The sequence below is a fragment of the Mandrillus leucophaeus genome, unplaced genomic scaffold, assembly GCF_000951045.1.
Source record: "Mandrillus leucophaeus isolate KB7577 unplaced genomic scaffold, Mleu.le_1.0 Scaffold497, whole genome shotgun sequence".
In the NCBI taxonomy this organism is placed as follows: Eukaryota; Metazoa; Chordata; class Mammalia; order Primates; family Cercopithecidae; genus Mandrillus; species Mandrillus leucophaeus.
Genome location: NW_012105331.1, coordinates 121401 through 145299, shown reverse-complemented (window position 1 = coordinate 145299; position 23899 = coordinate 121401). Strand labels below are relative to the sequence as shown.

General features: G+C 46.5%; 1 protein-coding gene across 2 annotated transcripts in view; it reads left to right on the top strand.

Moving 5' to 3' along the window:
- Positions 1 to 5460: 5460 nt before the first annotated feature.
- The window catches only part of GLDN (gliomedin), a 37548-nt gene continuing 19109 nt past the window's right edge, over positions 5461 to 23899 (top strand). Inside the window, exons 1-5 of one of the 2 annotated variants that reach the window (XM_011995747.1) lie at positions 5461 to 5478; positions 5630 to 5681; positions 11631 to 11648; positions 11981 to 12088; positions 23136 to 23282. In XM_011995747.1, the coding sequence (XP_011851137.1) occupies positions 5639 to 5681; positions 11631 to 11648; positions 11981 to 12088; positions 23136 to 23282 (316 nt within the window). In that variant the 5' untranslated portion in view covers positions 5461 to 5478; positions 5630 to 5638. Of the gene's footprint in view, positions 5479 to 5533; positions 5682 to 11630; positions 11649 to 11980; positions 12089 to 23135; positions 23283 to 23899 lie in introns of those variants that run through there. The other variant, XM_011995746.1, reaches the window with a different exon arrangement.

Below are 23899 nucleotides of genomic sequence, written 5' to 3'. Positions count from 1 at the left end.
AACCTGATGGGCCCCAGTGTTTCTTCTGGGAGATAATTCTCACTCCTCAGTGATGCTTACAGCCAACAGTGCGTTCATCCTGAGCTCTCGGGGCTACTGTTTATTATCTTGCACTTGGGTTGACAGCCCATTGTTCCCACCAAGTCTGTCCTCCATGCTAGCGTGGCTGGATTGGACTTTTTCCTGTGCCTCACCCACCCTCTCCCCAGCACCACCAGATTCTCGTACTATGAACTGATTAGCAATTTACTGTCACCTTCTCTCAGGGAAACTCTCCCTTGGAGACTGTTGATGTGTTTTCACACCTGAACCTTCTCCTCAGCAGAGAAGTTCCAGGCCTGGGACCGGGCACTATTCTAGACACAGGGTACCTTAGTCTCTTCTGTGCTACTATAATGGAAAAACACAGATTGGGTAATTTATAATGAACAGAAATTTATTTCTCATAATTCTGGAGGCTGGGAAGTCCAAGATTGAGGGACCGGAATCTAGTGAGAGCCTTCTTCCTGCATCATTCCACAGCAGAAGGCAAAAGGGCAAGAGAGTGAACTCAAGCCCTCTTATAATCAGCATTAATTCATTCATGAGGGTGGGTTCTGCAGACTTAAACTTCTTCCTTTAGGCTCCACCTCCCGACACTGTTATGTTGGGGATTATGTTTGCAACACATGCATTTGGGAGGACATATTCAAAACATAGTACAGTAGATGCAGACAAAACAAAGAAGTTTTTCTGCTCTCAAAATGCTTCCTTTCTCTGGGGAGCAGGAGTAGGTAATAAACATATGAACAAGAGAATACAGTCATTCCTCAGTATCTGTGGGGGATTGGGTCCAGGACACCTGTGAATACCAAAATCCGCACACGCTCAAATTCCTGATGCTGGCCCTGTGGAACTTAAGTATATGAAAATTCAGCCACCCATTTCTGAGAGTTTAACATCCCTCAAATACTGTATTTTCGATCCATGTTTGGTTGCAGGTGCAGGACCTGTGCATATGGAGAACTGACTGTATTTACTGACAAAAGCTTGTGTACAAGTGGACCCATACAGTGCAAACCTATATCATTCAAGGTCAACTGTACTGAATAATGATAAGTGCTACAAACGCAAAAAGGCCAGATTAGGTGATGAGGAGTGGCTGCCTGGGCTCCCATCAGCTGAGAGCCAGGGAAAGCCTGACTTGAGGCATCAGTGAAGCTCACCAGGTAAAGATGTGCTGCACAGCACACTAGGCACAGCCAAGACCAGCGACAAGGCCAGTGTGACTGGAGCAGAGTGACAGTGATGGGCAGGAAGGGGGAAAGCACTGGGAGATGCTCTACAAGGTTGGGGCGCAGGGCCACAACATGGATGTGTCATGCCCAGTACCCCAGGACAATGACCTCTAAGGACTCTTCCAGCTTCAACCTTCTCAAGACCTACCTCAAGATTTAAGAGGTTCTTTATGCCAAATATGATTCCTTAATTTAACCATCTAGATTTTGTGACTTTCAATTCGGAGTTTTCTTATTTTCATTCCAATTTTTAATCCTATGACCAGAAAAAAAAGTTTCTAACTTTATGGCCACACCTTTTCATATACCATATGTTTCATCTCAATACAATCTTATATACACAGCCCAATTTCGTTAAAAGACTATTCTTGAGTAAAGATTAACATAATTTACTGGCAAATATCTAAATTGACATTTAGCATACAAATGAAACCAAAAGGTCAGGAAATGAAAACTGCTTCATAGTTTTTACAAAAGCTGCACCTGCCCCAGATCAGTGATTAGTACCAAAGAGAAAGGCTAATTTTCCCTATTGATGCTTCTGTTGTTTCCGACCACCCCTTCTGCTGTGATCCCCCAGGCAACAAATGAAGCCATTGTGAAGTCTTTTCTGGTCCTTTCAATGGGCAATTACACATTTTTTAAGACAATAAATTTTGTTCTAGTGCAGCTGATTACATTCGTTTATGAAAATGACTAAAGGCAGTGAATCATTTTTTTTCTGTCTGGTGATGTTAAGATAATCACCAGAGCCATAATAGACAAGTGGAGTGGACCTGGAATTAGGAAACCTGGAGCTGAGTCCCATTCTTCTACCAGCAAGCTGTTGATTTTCAGTAAATGATGGCATCTCTCTAAGCCTCTATTTTCTTATCTGAATAAAACGGATAAGTGTACTCCAACTCAGAGAGCTACTGGGGGTAAGGGGACATCCGGAAGTCTTCCAAGGCATTGGTAAACTTCCATTTCATATATATGTGTTTGTCATATTATTCATCATTAAATATCTGTACACATTTTTTTTTCTTTCTTTTCCTTTTTTTTTTTTTTTTTTCAGACAGGGTCTTGCTCTGTCACCCAGGCAGGAGTGCAGTGGTGGGATCACTGCTTACTGCAGCCTCAGCCTCCTAAGTAACTGGGATTATAGGTGCATGCCACTACATCCAGCTAATTTCTCATTTTTTTACAGAGAAAGGATCTTACTATGTTACCCAGGCTGGTTGGGCTCAAATCAATCTTCCCACCTTGGCCTAAAAAAGCACTGGGATGGCCGGACGCGGTGGCTCACCCCTGTAATCCCAGCACTTTGGGAGGCCGAGACGGGCAGATCACGAGGTCAGGAGTTCGAAACCATCCTGGCTAACACGGTGAAACCCCGTCTCTACTAAAAAAATACAAAAAATTAGCCAGGCACGGTGGCAGGTGCCTGTAGTCCCAGCTACACGGGAGGCTGAGGCAGGAGAATGGCGTGAACCTGGGAGGTGGAGCTTGCAGTGAACCGAGATCGCGCCACTGCACTCCAGCCTGGGCGACAGAGCGAGACTCCATCTCAAAAAAAAAAAAAAAGCACTGGGATTACAGATATGATCCACCACATCAGGCTCACATTTTCTTCATGTGTGATATGTATGATATATTCCATAATAAGTTTCTAAAACAGGCAATAAATAGCTGTTGACATACTCGACAAAAAGTAAATACAATATGAGTTTTCCTCTGGATCTCCTAACAAAAAGAATAAATCTAGATACAAGACAAAAATCATTTTCCCCTCACATCAAAACATGGCATTTTGAAAAATAGTTTAATGGAAAGAGTAATCAGTGACATTGTTGAAAAAGACAAAGACTATATCATGTTTAGTACAGCTCCCTTCCACCCTGGCCCTCCATTTTCCCCTCACTTGTGGTTTTCTAGATCTATCTCCAGAAATATTCCAGAGAGACCAAGAAATTATCTTAAAAGCAGCAAGAGAGAAGCTTATAGAAGCATTTCTGTGTGCAGCACTGTTTTACATGAACAAAAGTATGTTATATGTGCTGCTCTATATTTGCATTTTTTTCATTTATCTTAGAGATCTTTCAGTATCAGCCTGTGAATTTAGCACAGATTTGTTTTTTCTGAAGCTCACTGGAGCAGCGTGGAGAATGGGAAGGGGTATACAGTGGGTGTGAGGCAGACAGATGTTTTCCTTATTCCCAGTGGTTTTGAAAACATCAGGCTAATGCCATGCTGCAGTGACCACCTGCCACAGGTGGTCATCCAGCGGGAAGTGTCCATATGGCATGAGAATCACTGCCACTCAGGTGCAGTTTCCACGTGCTGGGTACCGAGCAGGTCAGTCCTCAAGGCCAGCTGCTTATGTTATTCAGAGGGGGAGATCAGAGTTCCGAGAGGTTAAGTACTTCATCTGTGCTCACCCAGTTAGTCGGTGCTTCCTCCCAACCACTAGGTTCACCACCCCTTTTATGCAGGCCCACAAATTGAGCCCTCCAGATGCTGTGGGGGCTGGCTCATGACAGTGGTGAAAGTTGAATTTGGCAATTCCCTCGTCATCCTGTCAGAATGCCATAGAAATTCAAGGAAATTCTGTTGATGATGTTGATAGATAAGCTGCTGACAGCAAATATTCTTAGATCTTTGAAGAGTTTCTTTCAAGTGTTAACTACAGTCATATGTCATGTAATCACAGGGATACATTCTAAGAAATGTGTCATTAGGCAATTTCGTTGTGTAAACATCATGGTGTGTACTTGCACGAAACTAGATGCTATAGCCTACAGCACACCTCAGCTATGTGGTAGAGCCTATTACTCCTGGGCTACAAACCTATACAACATGTCACAATACTGAATGCTGTAGGCAACTGTGACACAATGGTAAATATTTATGTATCTAAACATAGAAAAGGTACCCTAAAACAACAGTATAAAATGTTTAAAGGCTGGGCGCGGTGGCTCAAGCCTGTAATCCCAGCACTTTGGGAGGCCGAGACGGGCGGATCACGAGGTCAGGAGATCGAGACCATCCTGGCTAACACGGTGAAACCCCGTCTCTACTAAAAAAATACAAAAAACTAGCCGGGCGAGGTGGCAGGCGCCTGTAGTCCCAGCTACTCGGGAGGCTGAGGCAGGAGAATGGCGTAAACCCGGGAGGCGGAGCTTGCAGTGAGCCAAGATCGTGCCTCTGCACTCCAGCCTGGGCGACAGAGCGAGACTCCATCTCAAAAAAAAAAAAAGAAAAGAAAAAAAGATTTAAAATGGCTCACCTGTATAGGACACTTACCATAAATGGAGCTACAGGACTGGGGTTGCTCTGGGTGAGTCAGTGAGTGAGTGGTGGGGGAATGTGGAGGCCTAGGACATGGCTGTGCACCACTGCAGATTCTATAAACACTGTACACTTAGGCTACACCAAATTTATTTTAAAATATTTTTCTTTAACAAATTAACCTTAGCTTACTGTGACATGTTTACTTTATAAAATTTTAATTTCTGTTACCTTTTGACTCGTAATAACACTTAAAACACACACTATACAGATCTACAAAAATACTTTATATCCTTATTATGTCAGCTATTTTCTATTTTTAAAATTTGGTGTTTTTTTGTTTGTTTTGTTTTTTCACTTTTTAAGCTTTTTTGTTAAAAATGAAGACACAAACTCACACGTTAGCTGAGGCCTACACAGGGTCAGGATCATCAATATCACTGGGTTCCACCTCCACATCTTGTCCCACTGGAGGGTCTCCAGGGGCAATAACATGCATGGGGCTGTCATCTCCTGTGAGAACAGTGCCTTCTGGAATACCTCCTGAAGACCTGCCTGAGGTTGTTTTACAGTTAACTTTTTTCTTCTAAGTGGAAGGAATACACTCTAAAATAACAATACAAAATATGGTGGAGTCAAGATGTCAGCTGGAAACTTTTTAAAAAGATTTTGAAAAGTATAACATAGTAAATGCATAAAGCAGTAATAGTCATGTATTATCAAGTATTATGTACCATACGTAATTGTACGTGTTATGCTTTTTGTAATCTGCAGTGTGGTAGCTTTGTTTATACCAGCATCACCACAAACACGAAGTCACGCATTGCACCAAGACATTATCCCGTGACTAGACAAATGAGGTTTTCAGCTCCATTGTAATCTTACGAAATCACCATTGTATACGATTCATTGTTGACTGCAACATCACTAGGTGGGATATCACTGCATTTTGCTTGAAGTTCCACGAGTTCTCCTAAAGTTACTTGGTGACATTTTATGATTGCTTTCTGCTCGTCTGAATAAAGGGTGAGCCCAGGGCCTGCTGCCCACTGTCTGCTCTGATGACCCTCTCTCCCCTGCAGATTCGAGTGATGGTGGACCTGTGCAACAGCACCAAGGGCATCTGCCTCACAGGTAGGCCGGCCGCTGAGCAGAGCCGCTCACACAACAAGGACTTGCGCCGCCGAAGGCCCGTGGCAGAATAAACACCTAGGGACACTTCGTGTTATAAAAATACATGTTGGTTTACTTTTACCAGATGTTTTTAATGACTTGAAAACCCATTGTAATATGATTATGAAAAATAATATTTTTCAGTATTGCCATAGAAATATAGCCATGGAAAATAACTAGGACTTGGGTAATTAGAAACGTGTGGTACCTTGAACCAGAGCCATAGATGTTTTTCTTATTCCCATTAGTTTTTAAAAGGGGGGAAAAAGGAAGGGAAAAGACCTTGCTAATTGATACAGTTCTTTTATCAGAAGTACTTATTGGCCAGATTGGCCAGGTGTGGTGGCCCAAACTGTATGTCGTGGAGTGCTACAGCAGTCCCCTCTGACTGTAAAACATGACCATGAGACCTGAAGCCACCTGAAGCTTTTGCTGGATCTCTCAGTTGATGGTCCCAGTCTCTGGGGAGGCCGGGCTAGAGCTTCTCAGGTTTGAGAAACCCTGCACAGTTTGCATCATGTCGTAGGAAGCCTAGCCTTTTTCCACAGTACTTCCCCCACCTCCCTCTCGTTACCTGCCTTGTATTAGGAGTGCAATGTGAGTTTGCTGAGTGAATAAACCTGTGGGTATATGAGTGTGTGAACGGAGGTGAGATGGTAAGAAAGAAACTCCCCTCAGGAACCCCAAATCCAAGTCTGACTCTCGTTCACTTATTTTGGCCTCAGAGAGAAAAACTATAATCCTGTGGCTTCTTGGGAAATGCTAATTGAATAGCTCAAGTCATATTCCGGCCCTCACTGAAAATTAAAGATCTTCAGAACAGCTTGGTCCTTTATTCTGAAACTCTTGTAGCTTAAGCATCTTTCTTCCATCTCTGGAAGTCCCTTTTCAGAGTTACATGCGACAGTAATGAGTGCTAGAGAAATGGATGGATGGAATTACAGGCACAAAAGCCTGTTGAGAGGCACAGGAAAAGCCTCTTCCTTTTTTATTTTTTTAATAGTGATAGACCTGAGAGCCAGGCTGTACAGTGAATGCACGGGACGGAGCTATTGAGACCACTTAGGAGAGATTGGCAGGGAGTAGGGGATGACATCCGCGCTGGAAGTGGGTTGAGTAGGTTTTCTTTAGCACTTTGAAAAGCTTTTCAAAAGACAGCACCTTCTCCTTTCATGCCAGCTTGAAATTGGGCCTCCTTTTACACAGAAAGTTCTTCAATTAAAATTAGATGTGAAAAGTACAAGTTGCAAAGTGAGAGGATGCTTTGGGATAGACCATGAGGTCCGGATTGGGGGCAGGGTAGTGGGCAGGAGGGTGAGTGACAGGACCCAGGAATGAACTGGGTAGCTTCAGAGGGTGGACAGAGAGCGTTGGTCTTGAGCCCTAAGAGGATGCCTGGCAGGAAGATGTGCCAGAGCAGAACCTGGGCTTGGGGACTGGGAACAAGATTTATCGTTCCACTGGATTCATCTTTGAAAAAGCAGGTACTCATAACTTGAGGCTAGTCCAGCTGTGACCAGGTAACCCGGCTCCCGTCCCTCTTCCTTGCCCAGCTGTTGCTGCTATGCTGCTATGGCAGTCAGGACAGATGCTATGTGATTTTGTGCAACCTTTAACATCTCAGGTGGATTGTGAGGGTAATCCCCTAGCTAGAGAAATTAGTTATTTTTGCTAGTACAGAGTTTGTCAAACAACACATGCTTTTCTGAATGCATCTTACTCTGGAGCCCAGATTTCCTTGGGAACCCAGAAGCATATCTTCTGGGAGAGCAGGTGTCTTGAAGAAGCCGTGTTATCGGGTTATTCTTCACTCACTGCATCCTCTTCATGTGTATCTGTTGGAAAACATCTAAATCATCACGTTACTGAACTGCATATTGGGGCAGAAGCACTACACATTCTCCTTGTAGCCAAGTGACCCTAACCCAGTCATGATACATGTCACTACTCTCTCATTCTGTACCTAGGCAAATATCAATCATGGATCAATGCTGCTGAGCACAGCCTCACAGCATTCTTTTCTGCTGTTCCAGAAAGCCAACGCTAATTGACTGGAACTGGCACTTCTCTCTGCAGACTGATTTGTTTTTGGTGTTCATGGCCATCACAGGCCTCAAGTTTACATAACTAGGGGCATTGTGGGCCAATTTTAGATTTCAAGGGAAAAAAAAATATCTAAGTGGCTCAGCTCTTATCAAGCATCCACCCAATTTTAATCGATTCTGGTTAGGAGTGTGGGATGGGTACAGTTAGCATGAGCTACATAATCTGCAGGGCCCAGTACAAAATGAAAATGCAGGGTTTCTTCTCCAAAAGAAGCAGGAAAAAGGATTTCTTCTTTCTTCCACAGTCTTGACCTGTTTTGGTGTGAGTTTTTAATCTGCTACCTAATGTCATACTCCGCGAAGCATGGAATACTTATAGGGCAAGTACAGACCCAGGGGTCTTGCCTTGTGACTCAGGCATGCAGGGCACCACTCAGCCCCACCTTTCCTGCACTTGTGCCCCAGCCCCTACCAGGGTGGAAGGTGGCAGAAGTTACTGATGGGGCAAGGAGTACAGAGAGTACAAAGAGTACATCATGGGGCAAGGGAGCAGGTGGCATGTCCTGGGAAGGTGGTGGGAGGTGAGACCCCACCAAGCCCTCTGTGCATACTTTATTGACCCGTTGGACTTCACTTACAAAACACAAATTCAAAAACAAGATCACTGGGAATTTCTAGATGGCGACCGCAGAGCATTAAGCCCACACCTGAAGCCCCCTTGTGAGGTGAAACCCTATGCACCTGCGTGGGTGGCAGGCCCCGGACACCAGCCTTGCATGCACTGTTAGCATGAACATGGATGTCTGCACACATTGCTCGAGGATGTGCTATTCAAGAAAGGGAGAAGGGTCAGGAGCTGAGAAACAGTTTTTTAAACACTCGGTTGGCAAACATCATGACATTTGACATTATTTGACACATGTAGGAGCTCTTCCAGATGTCAGGCCCCTGGAGAGCTGGGCTGGTATTCTGAGAGGATGGGGGGCATCCTGCCATCACCATAGCTCCCTATGCCTCAGCACATTTTATGTCTGCCTGGACTGCTGAGCTCTCTGGGGCTGTCTTCCTTTCTCTTCTGAAATTCTCTCCTCCTCTAGCTGTGGGGCATTAGACCTGCTGGATTTCCTCCTCCACGTGTCTTCTGACAGCTCTCTCTTTCCTGGTGCCTCTTCTCTCACTTACCTCTCCCCAGGTGGGGTGTGGCCCTCCCGCTCTTCCATCCCCAATTCAACCCAGACTTTTTACTCTTGCCTTAGGACTAGTAGCTCTGAACCTTTTTAGGGTCAAGAACCCCTCTAAGGATCTGCTGATGGTGACTGATTCTTTTCCCGGAAAATTTTCACACCACATCAGAGGGCCCATGTCCAGATGCATTCCAGTCGCCTATGATGCTTGGTAAAAATGCAGATTCTTGGGCCTCTAAATCTAAACTGAATTAGGAACCCCAGATGGGGCCTGGGTATCTGCATTTTAATAGGCATTGCAGGCAATTCTGTGGATTCATATGAGAGGAACTCTATCCACAGGGCGTCAGTGGAGCTCTTGCAGGACACCCTAATCTAATCACCATAGTTACAGCCTTGGCCACGGCTAATATGTCCTGAATATACAGCTTCAGCCGGGAGCTCTCACCAACAGTACTGATGCATGGGCATGGTTATCAGACTGTCGTGGGAACTCTTGAAACCTACTGTGTACAGGCAAGTCTTGTGTTTTACAGTCAAATTATTCCTTCCACCAATCTCTGTATCCGAATTTGGCTCCCTCTGTCATCAGGAACGATGATTAATTGATTTCCTCTGACCTCTGTTAACTGGCCACATCACCCCCTTCCCAGTACGTGTGCGCCATCTGGTGGTAAAGTCATGGAGACACAGGCTGTACTGACCCTAGAGGATGTGGTGCCGTCTTAGTAGGGCTGTTATGTATTGAAAGCATATCCTCAAACACCTATTTATCCCAAGAGTCCCCACGCCAGTCAAAATAGCCTCTATCTGTGTTGCTGGCCCCCTGTTATCTGAAAGTCTTCCTCCTTTGTCTCCTACCCAATCAGATGTGGATTCTTGCTCATTCTGCTGAAATACCTCTTGAATGTCTAGCTTTCTCTACAATTCTACAGTCAGCTCATTTATACACAACCTTGTCACCGAGTTTAACTGCAAAGATCCCCTAGGGTTTTTTTTCTGCAATGCCCATCCTCCATGTCTCTCTTCCTGTGTCTGTGTCACTGTCTCTCTCGTCTTGTTGCACCTAGTTCTATCCATCTTCCAGCTACAAAGAGGCTATCAAACCCACACTGCTTTCACAGCATCATCCTCCTGCCTAAGAACCTCCTATGGCTCCCTCCTGCCTCACAGATACCATCTACACCTCCTGGCTTGACATTCAAGTGCTTCTGCTACCCACCATACACAGGTCCTTCTTCAGCCTCATCTCTACACACTTGACCAGTCCTCTAACTTCCTCCCACCCTGAATCTTATGAGTCCCCACCTCTGTACCTGTACTCCTGGTGGCCCCTTCATGGAAATGTCAGACCTCATCTGCTGCCATCTTAAGCCCCATTTCTTCAATGTCATGGCTCCAGGATCATCATCTTGAGATGCCTTCTCAGACCACTGCATGCCCACACTTCCCCAGTACCCTTTGTCAGGGGTATGGGAGTGAACACTTCACTGTAGCTCTCTCATACTGCATTACGATTTCAAAGAGTCCATCTTCCCCACATAGACTGTGAACACAACAGATACAGGGACCAGGATTTCTTGGTGGAGTTTGATGCACGTAGTAACTGCTTAGTTAATGCTTGTTTTGTGAATGGTCACAGGCTTAGATTTATAGAAAGACCTCGCCATTCCAATATTGGTAATCATTATATGTGGTCTAAAGAGGTGGGCGGATCACGAGGTCAGGAGATCGAGACCATCCTGGCTAACACAGTGAAACTCTGTCTCTACTAAAAATACAAAAAAAAAAAAAAATTAGCCGGGTGTGGTGGCGGGTGCCTATAGTCCCAGCTACTTGGAACGCTGAGGCAGAAGAATGGTGAGAACCCGGGAGGCGGAGCTTGCAGTGAGCCGAGATGGCGCCAGTGCACTCCAGCCTGGGCGACAGAGTGAGACTCCGTCTCCAAAAAAAAAAAAAGAAACAAAAGGAATTCAACTGCTCATGTTACAACCTCATTAGCTTGTCTGAGTACTCAAATAGAATAGTTGACAATAAGACACCCCTATTTGTGGGAGCAAAATCAATTTGGATTCATCTGAACCCCTTAGATCCTTGGGTAATTACACGCTAAGGAAGGTATGTGTTACCTGATCTGGGCTCTCAATTTTCCTCAGGCTAGTTCATGTAACAAAAGAGAAATCTAGCCAGCCAGCTTTCACTCCCGACTCCCCCCAGTGGCTCAGATGAGACAAGCTAGCTAGATGAGAACACTTGGAGGCCTCCTGGGACAGCCAAATCTCAGCCCCACAATGACAGCACCATCATTTGCTAACCCCCTGTGCTAGGGCTGCATTCATGGCCACCAGTATTGTTACTGGCCCTCCGTTTATTAGGTTGACTGCTTGAGAGATGACTAATTTAGGAATCTACAGTGAGGACAGCTCAGAAGTTAATCTTGGTTCCTTGAAACAAGTAAATGTGGTTTGATTGGCAAATGGGTCTTTGTTGAATTGCTTTAAAGGAAGGGTCTTTTGGCCAAATATAATGAGTTCTAAATACAAGGTGTAGAATCCGTTGCTTAGGGTCAGTAGATAATTAGGAGATTTGAAGGTCGGGGGTGATCTTTGTTTTCTGGGTTCGATGCTGGTTTCTCTTTCTTCCACCCATGGTTTCTCATTTAAAATTTTTTTCTGTTGTAGGACCTCCTGGACCACCAGGTAAGAGCCCTTGGACTTTTCTAGTTTAAGGGGAGGCTGTGGGTGGCCAGACCCCTAGGATCTCTCTGATGGGACAGATGAGGGGAGGGCAAGAGCCTGGAGGCAGTCCTGCTGTGTGTCTCCTTCTTTGTGCCCCTCACCTGAGGCTCCTCCATCACCATTCCCCTACTTGGCACTGCTTTTGCCAGAGAAGGAAGGGAAGAAGTGGGAGAGGATGTGGAAAAGGTATTGATGCCTGCTCAGTTTCATCGGTAAAGGAAATTACAGTAACTCCAGTGAAGAATGTTTTTTGTTGTTGTTGTTAATGTCCCTGTTTCTGTGTTTTGATGCAGGACCTCCAGGAGCTGGCGGGTTGCCAGGACACAATGGATCGGACGGACAGCCTGGTCCTCAGGGCCCAAAAGGAGAAAAAGGAGCAAATGGAAAAAGAGGAAAAATGGGTATTTTTGGCAACTCTTCTAATTAATTTCCCTGTTGTTTATCTCCATGATTGCATTTGGGTTGACTAAAGCTGTGTGCAGCAGGGGTAAGGTGCTTCATCTCTGCACAGTGTAAGACCGGTTTAACTCTTACCTAGAAGCCATTGTGTTCTGGGATACCAAGGGTATACTTCTTGGTCCCACCTTGACAGATGTTTATTTCAAACTGGAGAAGCCGTCTCCTGGGAACTGACTCCCTTCTGCAGACGGGAGGTGGAAGGAGCAGGAGCCCACAGCCCTGGGAGGGGCACTCTGTGGGCCGTGTGACAGCTGGTGCTGGCACATGCTCTTTCGAGCCTCAGCTCCTGCCTTGCCCTCTATTGCCTCCGCCTGCCCAGCGAATCTGTGTTTGGTTGAAAATCAATGAACTGATGTGGGCCCCTGGTAAAGCTTTTCTTGGCTAGAGGAATAGCTCAAACTGCTTGAGTGGAAAGGCAGCATCCCGGCGTCCCTGAGGCCGGCACTCAGGTCAAAGGGTCTCCTCTTCAGGGGCTACAGGATAACTACGAAGATATGGCTGGCATCTCGGAGGAGCTTCCTGTGCCCTATTATGAGCAGGGCCGTGCCACCACTGGAGCAAAGACCCAGAAGCACCAAGGCATCAGATGTGCCCAGGGAGCAGTAAGAAGCAGGGGCTGGTGCAGGGCCTGGCAGGAGGCTGGGGCACAGAGGGGAAGATTCTGAAGGGCTCTGAGCCCCAGTCCTGGGATCCCCAGGGCAGATCCACCTGAAGAAAGCTAGCACATGGTGTGTTGGGAGCTCAAAGACAGAGGGTAAAAAACGACTCAGGAGGCTCCTATGAAGGCCTGGCTCTCAGCCACCCGTCAAGGCCACTGCTGAGAGGGGAGGGAGGTTGTTTTCGGCCAGAGACTCCACTGCACCGTCTCATTTTCAACCTCTTGGCTCTGCCACCCAAACTCACTTGGACTTGCCCTGGACTAGAAGAAATGGTAGAAACTTCTTCCAGACAGCAATCACTCCTTTGGTCACCTCCACTCTTATTCCCATTAGCAATTGAAGTAAGGGCCAGTGGAGAGGGAAAAATTGTCGAGCACCTCTGCCACTTGGCAGTGCCTACCTGCTTGTGTTCCAGAGGGCAGCTTCAGAGAAAATGGGCACACATCGTCCAAGCCAGCTCAGTTCTCAGAAGGCCAGCAATTACCATTGGAATTACCGAACAGCAATAGATCGTTCATATAGGATAATAATTATAATTATACATGAGCATCGCTGTAGAATAATGATGCCTATTAGCTTATCCCAGGAAGACTCCAAAAATGTGATTCAGTCCTGAGGCCTCGGCAAGGGGCATGATGAGGGCAGGCTCAGGGGCAGGAGGGCACCCTGCTAGAGCTGGGTGTGGGGCACGTAGGAAAGGGGTGGTTTTCAAAAAGGCTTGAGACAGATCCCTGGCCTTGAGGATGTGCTTTGCATGCAGTCTGCAGCCCAGGGAGTACAGAAAAGAAAAAGTGCATTCGTTTATGGAGCACATATTTGTGTGGCAGGTACCATTCTAGATGCTGGAGATTCAGAAATAAGCTCCCCTCCTCCACCTTCATGAGGCTTACATTCTAGTTGGGAGAGATGGATAGTAAATAAGATAAACAAAATATACAGTCTGGTCCATGGTGATAAATGGTAAGGAGAAAAAATATCATAGAAAGGGGTGGGAAGTTTAAGTGGGGTTAGAGGCGGTACATTTAGATTGGGAGGCCAGTAAGACCCCCTAAGAAGGAGCCTTTGAGCAAATACCAGGAGGAGGTAAAAGAGAGTCTCGGGTTTCTGGGGCAGAGGGCTCTGCGCAGAGCGTATAAGTCACCAGGGTACCTGGACAGTTTGAGGATCAGCAAGGAGGCCAGGGCAGCTGGACAGAAGGGATGAGTGGCTAACCTAGTCTAGTTGAGATCAGAGAGGTAATCAGGCCAAATCAGGTCAGCCCTGGGCATTTCAAGAACTGTGGTTTGTACTCAGAGCAAAACAGGGAGGATGTGAAGTGGAACAGTGCTATGCCTGACATATGGATGAGAGGCTGGCCCGACAGCTGTGCTGAGAGGCTATAGGAGGGAAGGGAAGAGGCTGGAGCAGAGGACAGCAGCAGAGAAGGCAGAAGGTGTTGGATCCTGTTTGTCACTGGAGGGTGACCCCAATCCTTGGTTTCTGGGAGATCTCATAGGAACTACAGCAAAGACCCCCTTCTCTACAGCAGTACCCCAGAGAGTAAGGCTTCTGGGGGTCAGCAGCGTTAGACCGTGAAGCCTCCACTCATACTGAGAGTGGAAGTTGAGTCCCCCAGGCCCCCACAAGGAGTCCATTGTCCCAGGCCAGGGGAAGTGGGAGACTAGCCACCAAAGGCTATCTGAAGAACCCAGCTCGATGGGGTCACTCACTTCATGGGTCAGCTCAGGCTGCAGAGCAAGAGCCACACTGTCCTGTTAACCCTGCTGAGGCCCCAAGGCTGCACTTTCCCTCCTCATCCACTCCTGAGCCCTGGGACAGATTCCCTTCCTACCCAGCATTTGCAGGAAACGGATAGGGAGGAGGGTCCAGAGGCAGCAGGGCCACTGAGGGGAACAGGGTTCCTCCAGAGGGCCATGAGAAGCCCCAGAGGGTTGTCAGGTGGGAGAGACTGATGGGATCAGATCTGCCTCTCTAAATGCCACTGTGGCTGCTGCGTGGAGAGCGCACTGGAACCGGCAGGCGAGTGAGCCAGCGTAGAGGCAGGGAGATGGCCTCCGTAGGCGGCGGACAGTGGGCAGGGGTGGAAAGACCCACAGGGGTAAGTGATATTTAGGGGTGAAGCCAGCAGTTCCCAGTGGACAGTAGATACAGGGAGTTAGGAGGTCAGGGAGGCACCAAGACTGACTCTGAGGTTGCTGTCATGCTCGACTGGATGGATGGATGAGCTGCTCGGGCCTGAGGCGGGCAGCCCCGCACTCAACTCAGATCTAAAGGGACAATCATGGACTCTGCATGGGATGTGCTGAGTTTCAGATGCCCTGAGGTATCCAGGAGGAGGTGGGACGGTGGCCTTGGAAAACAGGTCTGTAGTCGGAGGAGGTCTGGGGTGAGAGATATATATCAGAGAGTCATCGAGGCACCTGGGCGTGTGGGCAGGGGGTGAGGTCACTTAGGGAGAGAGCCTGGCAGGAGAGGAGGGGCTGGGTTTCATCCCTGAGAAGCTCCAACCTCAAGTGACCAAGTAGAAGGGGACGAGTCAGCGAAGGGGACGAGTCAGCAAAGGAGACTGAGCAGGGGACTGAGCAGCAAGAGGAGCACCAGGAGAGGGTGGGGACATTCATCAACAAATACTTATTCAACAGACGTCGAGTGCTGTTGGGGAACCACAAAAGCCACAGACACTGTTCTGGAACTTTCCATCTTTGGTGGAGAGGCCAATATCCATAGTCGACAGTCACATCCACCTACCATCTCAACATGAGACGTGTGTTTGAAGGGAAGAACGAGGTGCTCCGAGGTACAGTGATAGAGAGGGAGGGCAGGGAGGTAACAGCTTTGGCTAGACATGAAGGGAGGGCCCGGTGCACACAGAGGGTGGGGTCACACAGTCAGGCGAGGTTGGAGGCTGGCCCCAGGCCTTTCCAGACCTTTGGATAAGCAGTCAGCTCCCAGGATGGCCCTGCAGGTCCTCACGTGGGTATGCAACCTGCCAGGCCATTGCTGTGACTGTAGAGAAGGAAGGACTGTCATTTAAACTGAGAGTTAAAGGATCATTCGTGGTTTGCCAGGCAGGGGTGGGGTAGGAGAGGTGTGGGAGTGCATTCCACAAAGAGGGAACAAGTGTTGTTTCGAAGAAAAGGAAAAAAGGCCTGGGTTCCACAGAGTTAGGGACCCAGTTAGGGTGGGGTGTGCCTTCTAGCAACAACCTTTGGAACCATAATATGCAGCCAGCATTTACCGCCAGACACTCCACTAAGGTCTCCGTACACTCAACTCATCTAGTCCTCACAACAACCAAGGGCATGAATACTTTCGTTAGCCATATTTTTTCCAGATGGAGATACTTTTGTCTTTCTCAAACAGGCCAAGCCCACCCTTGTCCTAGGACCTTAGCACGAGTACCGCTAGGGACCCAGAGTAGATTGGGGTGGGACTAGGGCATAGTGGCCTGTGCCCACTGCCCAGAATGCCCTCTCCCTGACTTCCCCTGTCTTCCCATGGTGCAGGTCTTAGCTCAGATGTCACTTCGTGTACATCATCATCCCTGGCCTCTGTGTCTAGCCCCTGTCTCACCTACTCTGTCACATCCCCTGCTCTTTTGAAATATTGACCTCTTCCTGAAATCACCCCGTGGTGATTATTTGTTGCTGCACTGAGGGTCTGACTCCCCAAGTGGAATCAATCAAATTATTGATCTTTCCCTGAAATCGACCCGTGGTGATTATTTGCTTTTTGCGCTAATGGTATGACCTCCCAAGTGGGATCAATTAAAATATTGATCCCTCCCTGAAATCATCCCCTGGTGATTATTCGCTGTTGTGCTAATGGTCTGACTCCCCAGTCGGAATCAATCGAAATATCCCTCCCTGAAATCACCCCATGCGGATTATTTGCTGTTGTGCTGATGGGCTGACTCCCCAAGCAGAATGTGAGGCCTGTCAGAGCTTGGCCATGTCTGTCTTGCTTAGTTCCTACCTTCAGTGCCTGGAACACACAGCCAAGGAGCTCAATAAATTCACTGTTGAATTATTGGATATAACTTGTGTAATGTCAAAAGCTAAAAAGTGAAGGAGGCAGGACTTGAATCCAGGTTTCTCTGACTTCTGGACCCCTGCTCTTAACCACAGTGACACTCAACTTCCGTGCTCAAGGGGCTTGGGCCCTGTTGTGAGAGCAGGGTTACAGGAGGTGCCGAAGAGCAGGAGCAAACAGGAAGGAAGCCAGGGCCCTGAACGCTGGTGCAGTTAATGATTGAGAATATAGGGCTTCAGACACCCTCCAACCTGAGCTTCAAGGCTGTCTTCCTGGGAGGGCTGGGAGCCTTCCAGCCCTTCAGAGAGGCCTGTAGGACACTGTTGAGAACACACAGTTCAATGAGTATAACCTGCCAGTCAGAGACGGTTGATTTTGTCCCTCTTGTTCCCTGCCTTCAAGGCAGAGGGGAACAGTGGAAGGAGTTCTAGGAGCTCTTGCCTTTATCCCTTACTGGCCCTGAGGCTCTGGGCAAGTCACTCCAAGATGAGGCCTTGACCTCCTCATCTGTAGCCAGAAGAGGTTGGGTTATGACAACTCTAATATGGTTTCTGGTTTTAAATAGTCCATTATAGTGTTTGTCAATGAAGGCAGGGACTATGTTTTATAGATTTTATTATTCATCGCATCTCTTAGCTAGGGCCCAGCTAAGACCCAATAAATAATTGATGAATGAAGAATGAATGAATGAGTGCACGAATGAATGAATGAATGAATGCATGAATGAGAAGACTAGAACATCGTGTCTGTATATAAGGGCTTACAATCCAGTTGAAAGAGAAGATACACCGTGCAACAGCAGGTACTCGGTAACTACTAATTCCGGTTGGAAGACTGCTTTATACTTCACAGCAGGCAGTACTGCCAGAAGAAAAAGCCAAACTCCCCTGTGCAGAAGATGAGCAAATAGGACCCTGTGTAGAGGATGGATTGTGCCGTAGAACTAAGCATAAAGGACGAGAGAGAGAAGAGGGATCAGCACCTTGGAAATAAGTAGAGGAGCGGTGGGAAAGGCTGGGGAATGGGGCCCAGTCCCAAATAAGAAGGAAGGCTTTCATTTCTGGTTTTTTTTTTTTTTTTTTAATGAGAATTTGATTTTTAGAGAAGATACTGCAGCAGCATTAACCGCAGGGAGAGAACAGAAAGGCCTAGGCTCACAGGTTATGAGGCCACCCCTGGGTACAAGTGGGGACCCTGGCTAGATTGGGGTAGGACTAGAGGGTAATGGCCTTCAAAGTAAGGTCGGGGGGTTCAGCTCCACATACGCAGGAGGCAACCAGGAGCCATCATAAGACTAGCCTGATGAAGCCAGAGTTTAAGCTCTGTAGCCTAACAGTTGCTTCCAGGAGATTGACACATCAAAGCTTCTCAGGTTCTGACCTTAGAAAAGCTAAGAATGATGGTGGAATAGCTCAGAGCCAGAGCTGGAGCCAGATGATTTGTGTCCCGGCTCTTCCGCTTACGAGCGGTATGCCCCTGGGCAAGTTATCACTTTGTGCCACAATTTCCTTATTTGTAAAATGGAAACAATAATAATATTAACCTCATAGTGTTATTAGGAAGATTAAATGAGTTAATATATACAAAGTGCTTAGAAGAGGGCTTGACACATGGTAAGTGCTATACTGGGATTAGCTATTATTGTTGTTGTTTTCAAAAGTGGGGAAGGAGAAACTTTATTTTAAACCAAAAGGAAATCTAAGTGGAAGTGTTCTGTATTCATGTGGAAACACCAACCTAAATCTGAAGAAAAAGGTCAGAACTGAAAGAAACCTAAATGTTGTCAATTGTGCAACCAGCATCTTCTATGAAGTCTGACGTTCCATTGCCTCAAAAGCAGTTTCTTTCTTTCCAGCTGCCTCTCATTTTCTCACTTAAGAGTTAATGTTGCAGTATCTTCTCTAAAAGTCAAATTCTTATAAAAACAGAAATGAAACCCTCCTCCATATTCGTGTCTCAGGACTGGGTTTTGTGTGACACCCTCTCGCCCCTTTCCCCCGCCTTAGCAACAGATGATACTGCTGAAAATAAAACATCCTCCCTCACCCCATGTTGTGAAGATGAGAGCTGACCTCAGTCTCGAGATATCACACAACTCCAAACCCGAATGCTGATGAAACTGTTTTGAGTGGGCGACACCAGAGAAAAACAGTAGAGAGCCACTCCTCGCACAAGTTAGGCAGGCAGAGTCTGGCCTTTCTTCTCTGGCAGAATGTGCCGACTCAAAGCCAGCCAGGGGTCCACATCACATAGTGTCATAGTGTCACTTTGCACAGCTGGCATCCCTGACCTTCCCTGGGACAGGGCAGGGAAGAAAATGCCACACACAGGTTCCTGATGGTGAATCGTGATTAGGTGGTATTTAATTTCTGACATACCACAGCGAAAGCACAGCCAGGGCAATTTTACCAACAAAGACGAGGGGATGCTTTGTCAGAGCTATGGTGGACAAGAGGGCAAAGGCAGACTCTATGCAGACAAAATGTCCCCCAACCCTTTCTTAATGAAAGCTATAAAATGATCATGCATTTCCCAACTAGAGTCAAAATGCAGCCTCAAGCAAAGGCCTTGAATAGCTTTAAATACCTGCCCCTGTGGGGGGCGCATTACAACAGCTGCCCCCTATTTCACATATGGCCTTTCCGAGAAAGAAAATAAAAGACATAAGAGGAAGAAAGAAAAGAAAGGAAGGGGAAATAAGCTGATGATGCAGAAGGCTGTTTGTGACTAGAATAAATGCCTGAAGAAGATATCCCTGCAGTAACCAGCAGATACCATTTCCCTGAGCACTGCTAAATCTGGGTCACGTGAAACCTTTCGAAGGTGTCAGTTACACTTGGTGCATTGTGCGGGCTGGACTCTATGGCAATGCCCTGTCTTTTGTCTCCTTCAGATGATGTGCCAAATTGCCTATTTAAAACACTGACAAAAGAATGTCTTCTCACACAGAGGGCCTGGCAGAAGGGCTCTTCTCAAGTGAGTGAACCACTTTCCACCCAGATGTCCTGATGACTGAGGGCTGGGAGGAGCCAGTGCAACAGGTTTTTGGTGCTATCGTGAGGGAGGTATTACGAGCCATGACCCCTCAAAGAGGCATGATTTGACCCCTATATCACTGAATCCATGGCAGAGCCACCGCTGACAATGGAGGGATCCCCTGCTCCTCTTCACATCCTCTTCTACTGTGCTCCCCCAGCTCCACTGGGCGGGCAGCCACCGCCCAAGCTTACCACTGGTAGTGGTGAGGACCCTGGGACTTCTGACTCCCAGCTGTAGCTGAATTTCATGGTTTTCACTAAGATTTTTTTTTTTATTGGTTGGTTGAAATCTAGCAAATTTTTTTGTTCACTACAGTTTTCTTCTAACAGTGATCAACACTTTGAGGCTTTGTCATGCACTGCTGTCGTCCTTAGAATAGTCTGAGGACACTTCCCTGAATATGGAATATGAGCATGAATATGGAAGAGCAGAAACCATTTTGAATATTTATTACTGCTCTGGGGTAAATGAAGGGTGCTAAGAGCTCTAGGTTTATTTTTAGGGTAGGGGTCCCCAAGCCCTGGACCCATATCAGTCCATAACCTGTTAGGAACTGGGCCGTATAGCAGGAGGTGAGCGGCGGATGATTGAGCGAAGCTTCACCTGTATTTACAGCCACTCTCCAGTGCTCACATTACCGCCTGAGCGCCCTTCAGATCAGCAGCAGCATTAGATTCTCATAGGAGTACAAACCCCATTGAGAATCTAATGCCTGATGATCTGTCACTGTCTCCCATCACCCCCAGATGGGACTGTCTAGTTGCATGAAAACAAGCTCAGGGCTCCCAGTAATTCTACATTATAGTGAGTTGTATAATTATTTTGTCATATATTACAATGTAATAATAGAAATAAAATTCACGATAAACGTAATACATTTGAATCATCCCAAAACTATCCCTCCCCACACCCCAGTCTATGGAAAAATTGTCTTCCACGAAACTAGTCTCTGGTGCCAAAAAGGTTGGGAACCGCTGTTTTAGGGAATAATTAATCTGGTGGCAATGAACGGCATTTGGATATGAACTGTGGGGTATTGTGAGATGCTCACTTCCCCATCACTGAAATCTCTGCCACTTGGGCAATACCTCTGTTAAGCAATATCTCCAAGGGGCGGTTGTTAAAATGAGCACATATTCTCTGAGATAGGGTATCATGGTAATTGATCCATATCTGGCAATAACTTAGTACAATATTACATAATAACTTCCCCTCTCAAGGACCCTGTATAACTGTATACTCAAGAGTTCTAGTAGCCTTTTTATAGATTCCTTGAGATTTTCTATGTAAACAATCATGACATCTGCAAACAGTCTTCATCCTTTTCAATCTGTACGCCTTTGAGTTATCTTTCCTTGCATTATTGCACTGGCTAGGACCTCCAGTAGGATGTTAAATAAAAGTGATGAGATTAGATACCATCACCTTCTTTCTGATATTAGGGAGAAAACATTCAGTCTTTCACCATTAAGGATGATGTTAGCTGTAGGTTTTTTTGTAAATGCCCTTTTCCAGACTGAGGAAGTTCTCTTCTATTCCCAGTTTGTTGACAAATCAAGAATGGGTGTTGAATTGTATCAAATGCCTTTTCTATATCCTTGAGATGATCATATACTTTTTCTTGCTTAAATTGCTAATACGCTGAGTTAAATGAACTGAATGATTCAAATTTTGGACTCTCAGCAGGCACAGAGTCAGGCAGTTAAATCACTGGCAGATAGGTTTGATCCTTTAAAAACTTGTGTTGAAACTTTGTAATGATGGGGTCCACCACAGCCTTTAACCTGGGGCTAATTTAGCCCCACTACTAAAACTAGACTTTTTCAAGGACTCTACCCAGTATTTCAGTATTTGATGAGATTTCTCCATGTTGGCCGTGGGAATGAGAAATTTTTGCTGTGTGAGCCCTGAGAATTTTATAGCGAACAGTGTGTGAGTTCCTTTCCCAGCCCTCTGGAATTCCCTCATGTGTGGAAGTCATCCCTCAGTCACAGGTTCAAGAGAGCCCTCTGCAGATCCACAGGGCTCTCTCACACAGCTGTCTCCTTTCTGCTCTTCTATCTTGCAAATTCTAGCCATCTCCATCTCCCCAAACTCTGGTTTTTGGCCCCTCAACTTAGTGAGATTGACAGGCTATTTGAGATCCTCCTCCCTGTGCCACTGGGAACTACCTCCCAGCAGTGAACTGGGACAATCCAAGGGTGCTTTCACTGCTCAGGGTTCAAGGCTGACACAAGCTGTTACTTAGACCTTGACTGGTTTCTAGCAATGTAGGGAGGACAGCAATTCCGGTAGTCATAGCTCCCTGTGAACAGAGGCAGAAATTTCACCCACTACCTTTTGTTCACCATCCCTATTAATGGTTGTCCTAAAGCAACTTTACCTGTTTTGCTATTGTGATTGAAAGTATTTTGCATTGGAATGTCACAGAAAAGGGCACTGGAGATGGAATCAGAGGTGCTTTGCTGCTCTGACTTGGCAGCATCTGTTATAACCACTGTAGGCCTTAGTTTCAACATCTATAAAATGAGAGTAAGGATGACTGCCAAGCCTACCACTCCAATATGTTGTTAGGAATAAACTAAATAATGTGTTTAACACTCACTATTATGGCAGCAGACACACGCCTCTGAGCATCATGGTTGCAGACTTCTCATTAGGCCTTCCTTACCTTCTTTCCACTGTTGCTGTCATTGCCCCCTCTTGTGGTTCACTCCTCTCTCCAACCTGTTGGCTCAGCCAAATTTCTCTAAAAATAATCCAGCAGTCCAGGAGTAGTGGCTTATACCTGTAATCCCAGCACTTTGGGAGGCCGAGGCAGGCGGATCACCTGAGGTCAGTTCAAGACCAGTCTGGTCAGCATGGCGAAACCCTGTCTCTATTTAAAATACAAAAATCAGATGGGTGTGGTGGCTCACGCCCGTAATCCCAGCTACTTGGAAGGCTGAGGCAGGAGAATTGCTTGAACCCAGGAGGCAGAGGTTGCATTGAGCCGAGATCGTGCTATTGCACACCAGCCTGGGTGACAGAGCCAGACTCCGTCTCAAAAAATAAATAAATAAATAATCCAGCAAAGCCACCTGGAAATGCTGTTCTTTAATGAACGTATGGTCACACTACTGCTCTAAAACAGTTATGAAAAGCTGTGTGTTTGGTGTATAAAACTGCTTCCCTGGAAAGCACAAAGTACAATAATATAAAGTGGTATGCCAGAACTTTTTGCACCATAGGCTAACATGTCATTTGCTTTTTTGGTCAGGGATACCTGGAGCTGCAGGAAATCCAGGGGAAAGGGGAGAAAAGGGAGACCATGGTGAACTGGGCCTGCAGGGAAATGAGGGCCCACCAGGGCAGAAGGGAGAAAAGGGTGACAAAGGAGATGTGTCCAACGATGTGCTCCTGGCAGGTAAGAGGGGTGCGCTCTGGCTCTCTTTGAGGGCTTGTGTGCCCAGAGAACTTCCTGGCTTCGAACACCAGGGCTGCTCCTGTGTCTTTTCTCCTTTATGGCCTTATGTGGCCATCTGTTTTGCAGCATGTTTTGGAGTTCTATGCTTTCAAAGAGGAGAAACCTGAGCATGTTACTCCATGTGGCAAGACCAGATCTGGGTTCCAAGCATACATGGTTCTGGTAATTGGGTCTAAAAACCACGGTTGACTTGAATGGAATAAAGGAAGTTTTCTTTTCCAAGATATATTGAAATCCAGCACAATCCAGAATAAGACAAGTAAGCAGGCAACTTACGACACCTCAGAGGACAACTGACAGGAAGCACAAGCATTTGCTTCACTGATGAGGACGATCCATCCTCAGGCCCTGATCCTAATGGCCTTTTTACATATAATTAGGGCAAAATATTGTTGTGCCAAGCCCTGATCAACCTCAGTAGGGATGGCAACAGATTCAAGAAACTAAAGAAGAAATCCAGGGCCAGCAAATGTGACACGGAGCTTTACTGGAGGCTTCGTACAGAGGAGAGAGTCCAGTGGTGGCGGACTGGACAGGAGAACCAACTTAGGACAAAA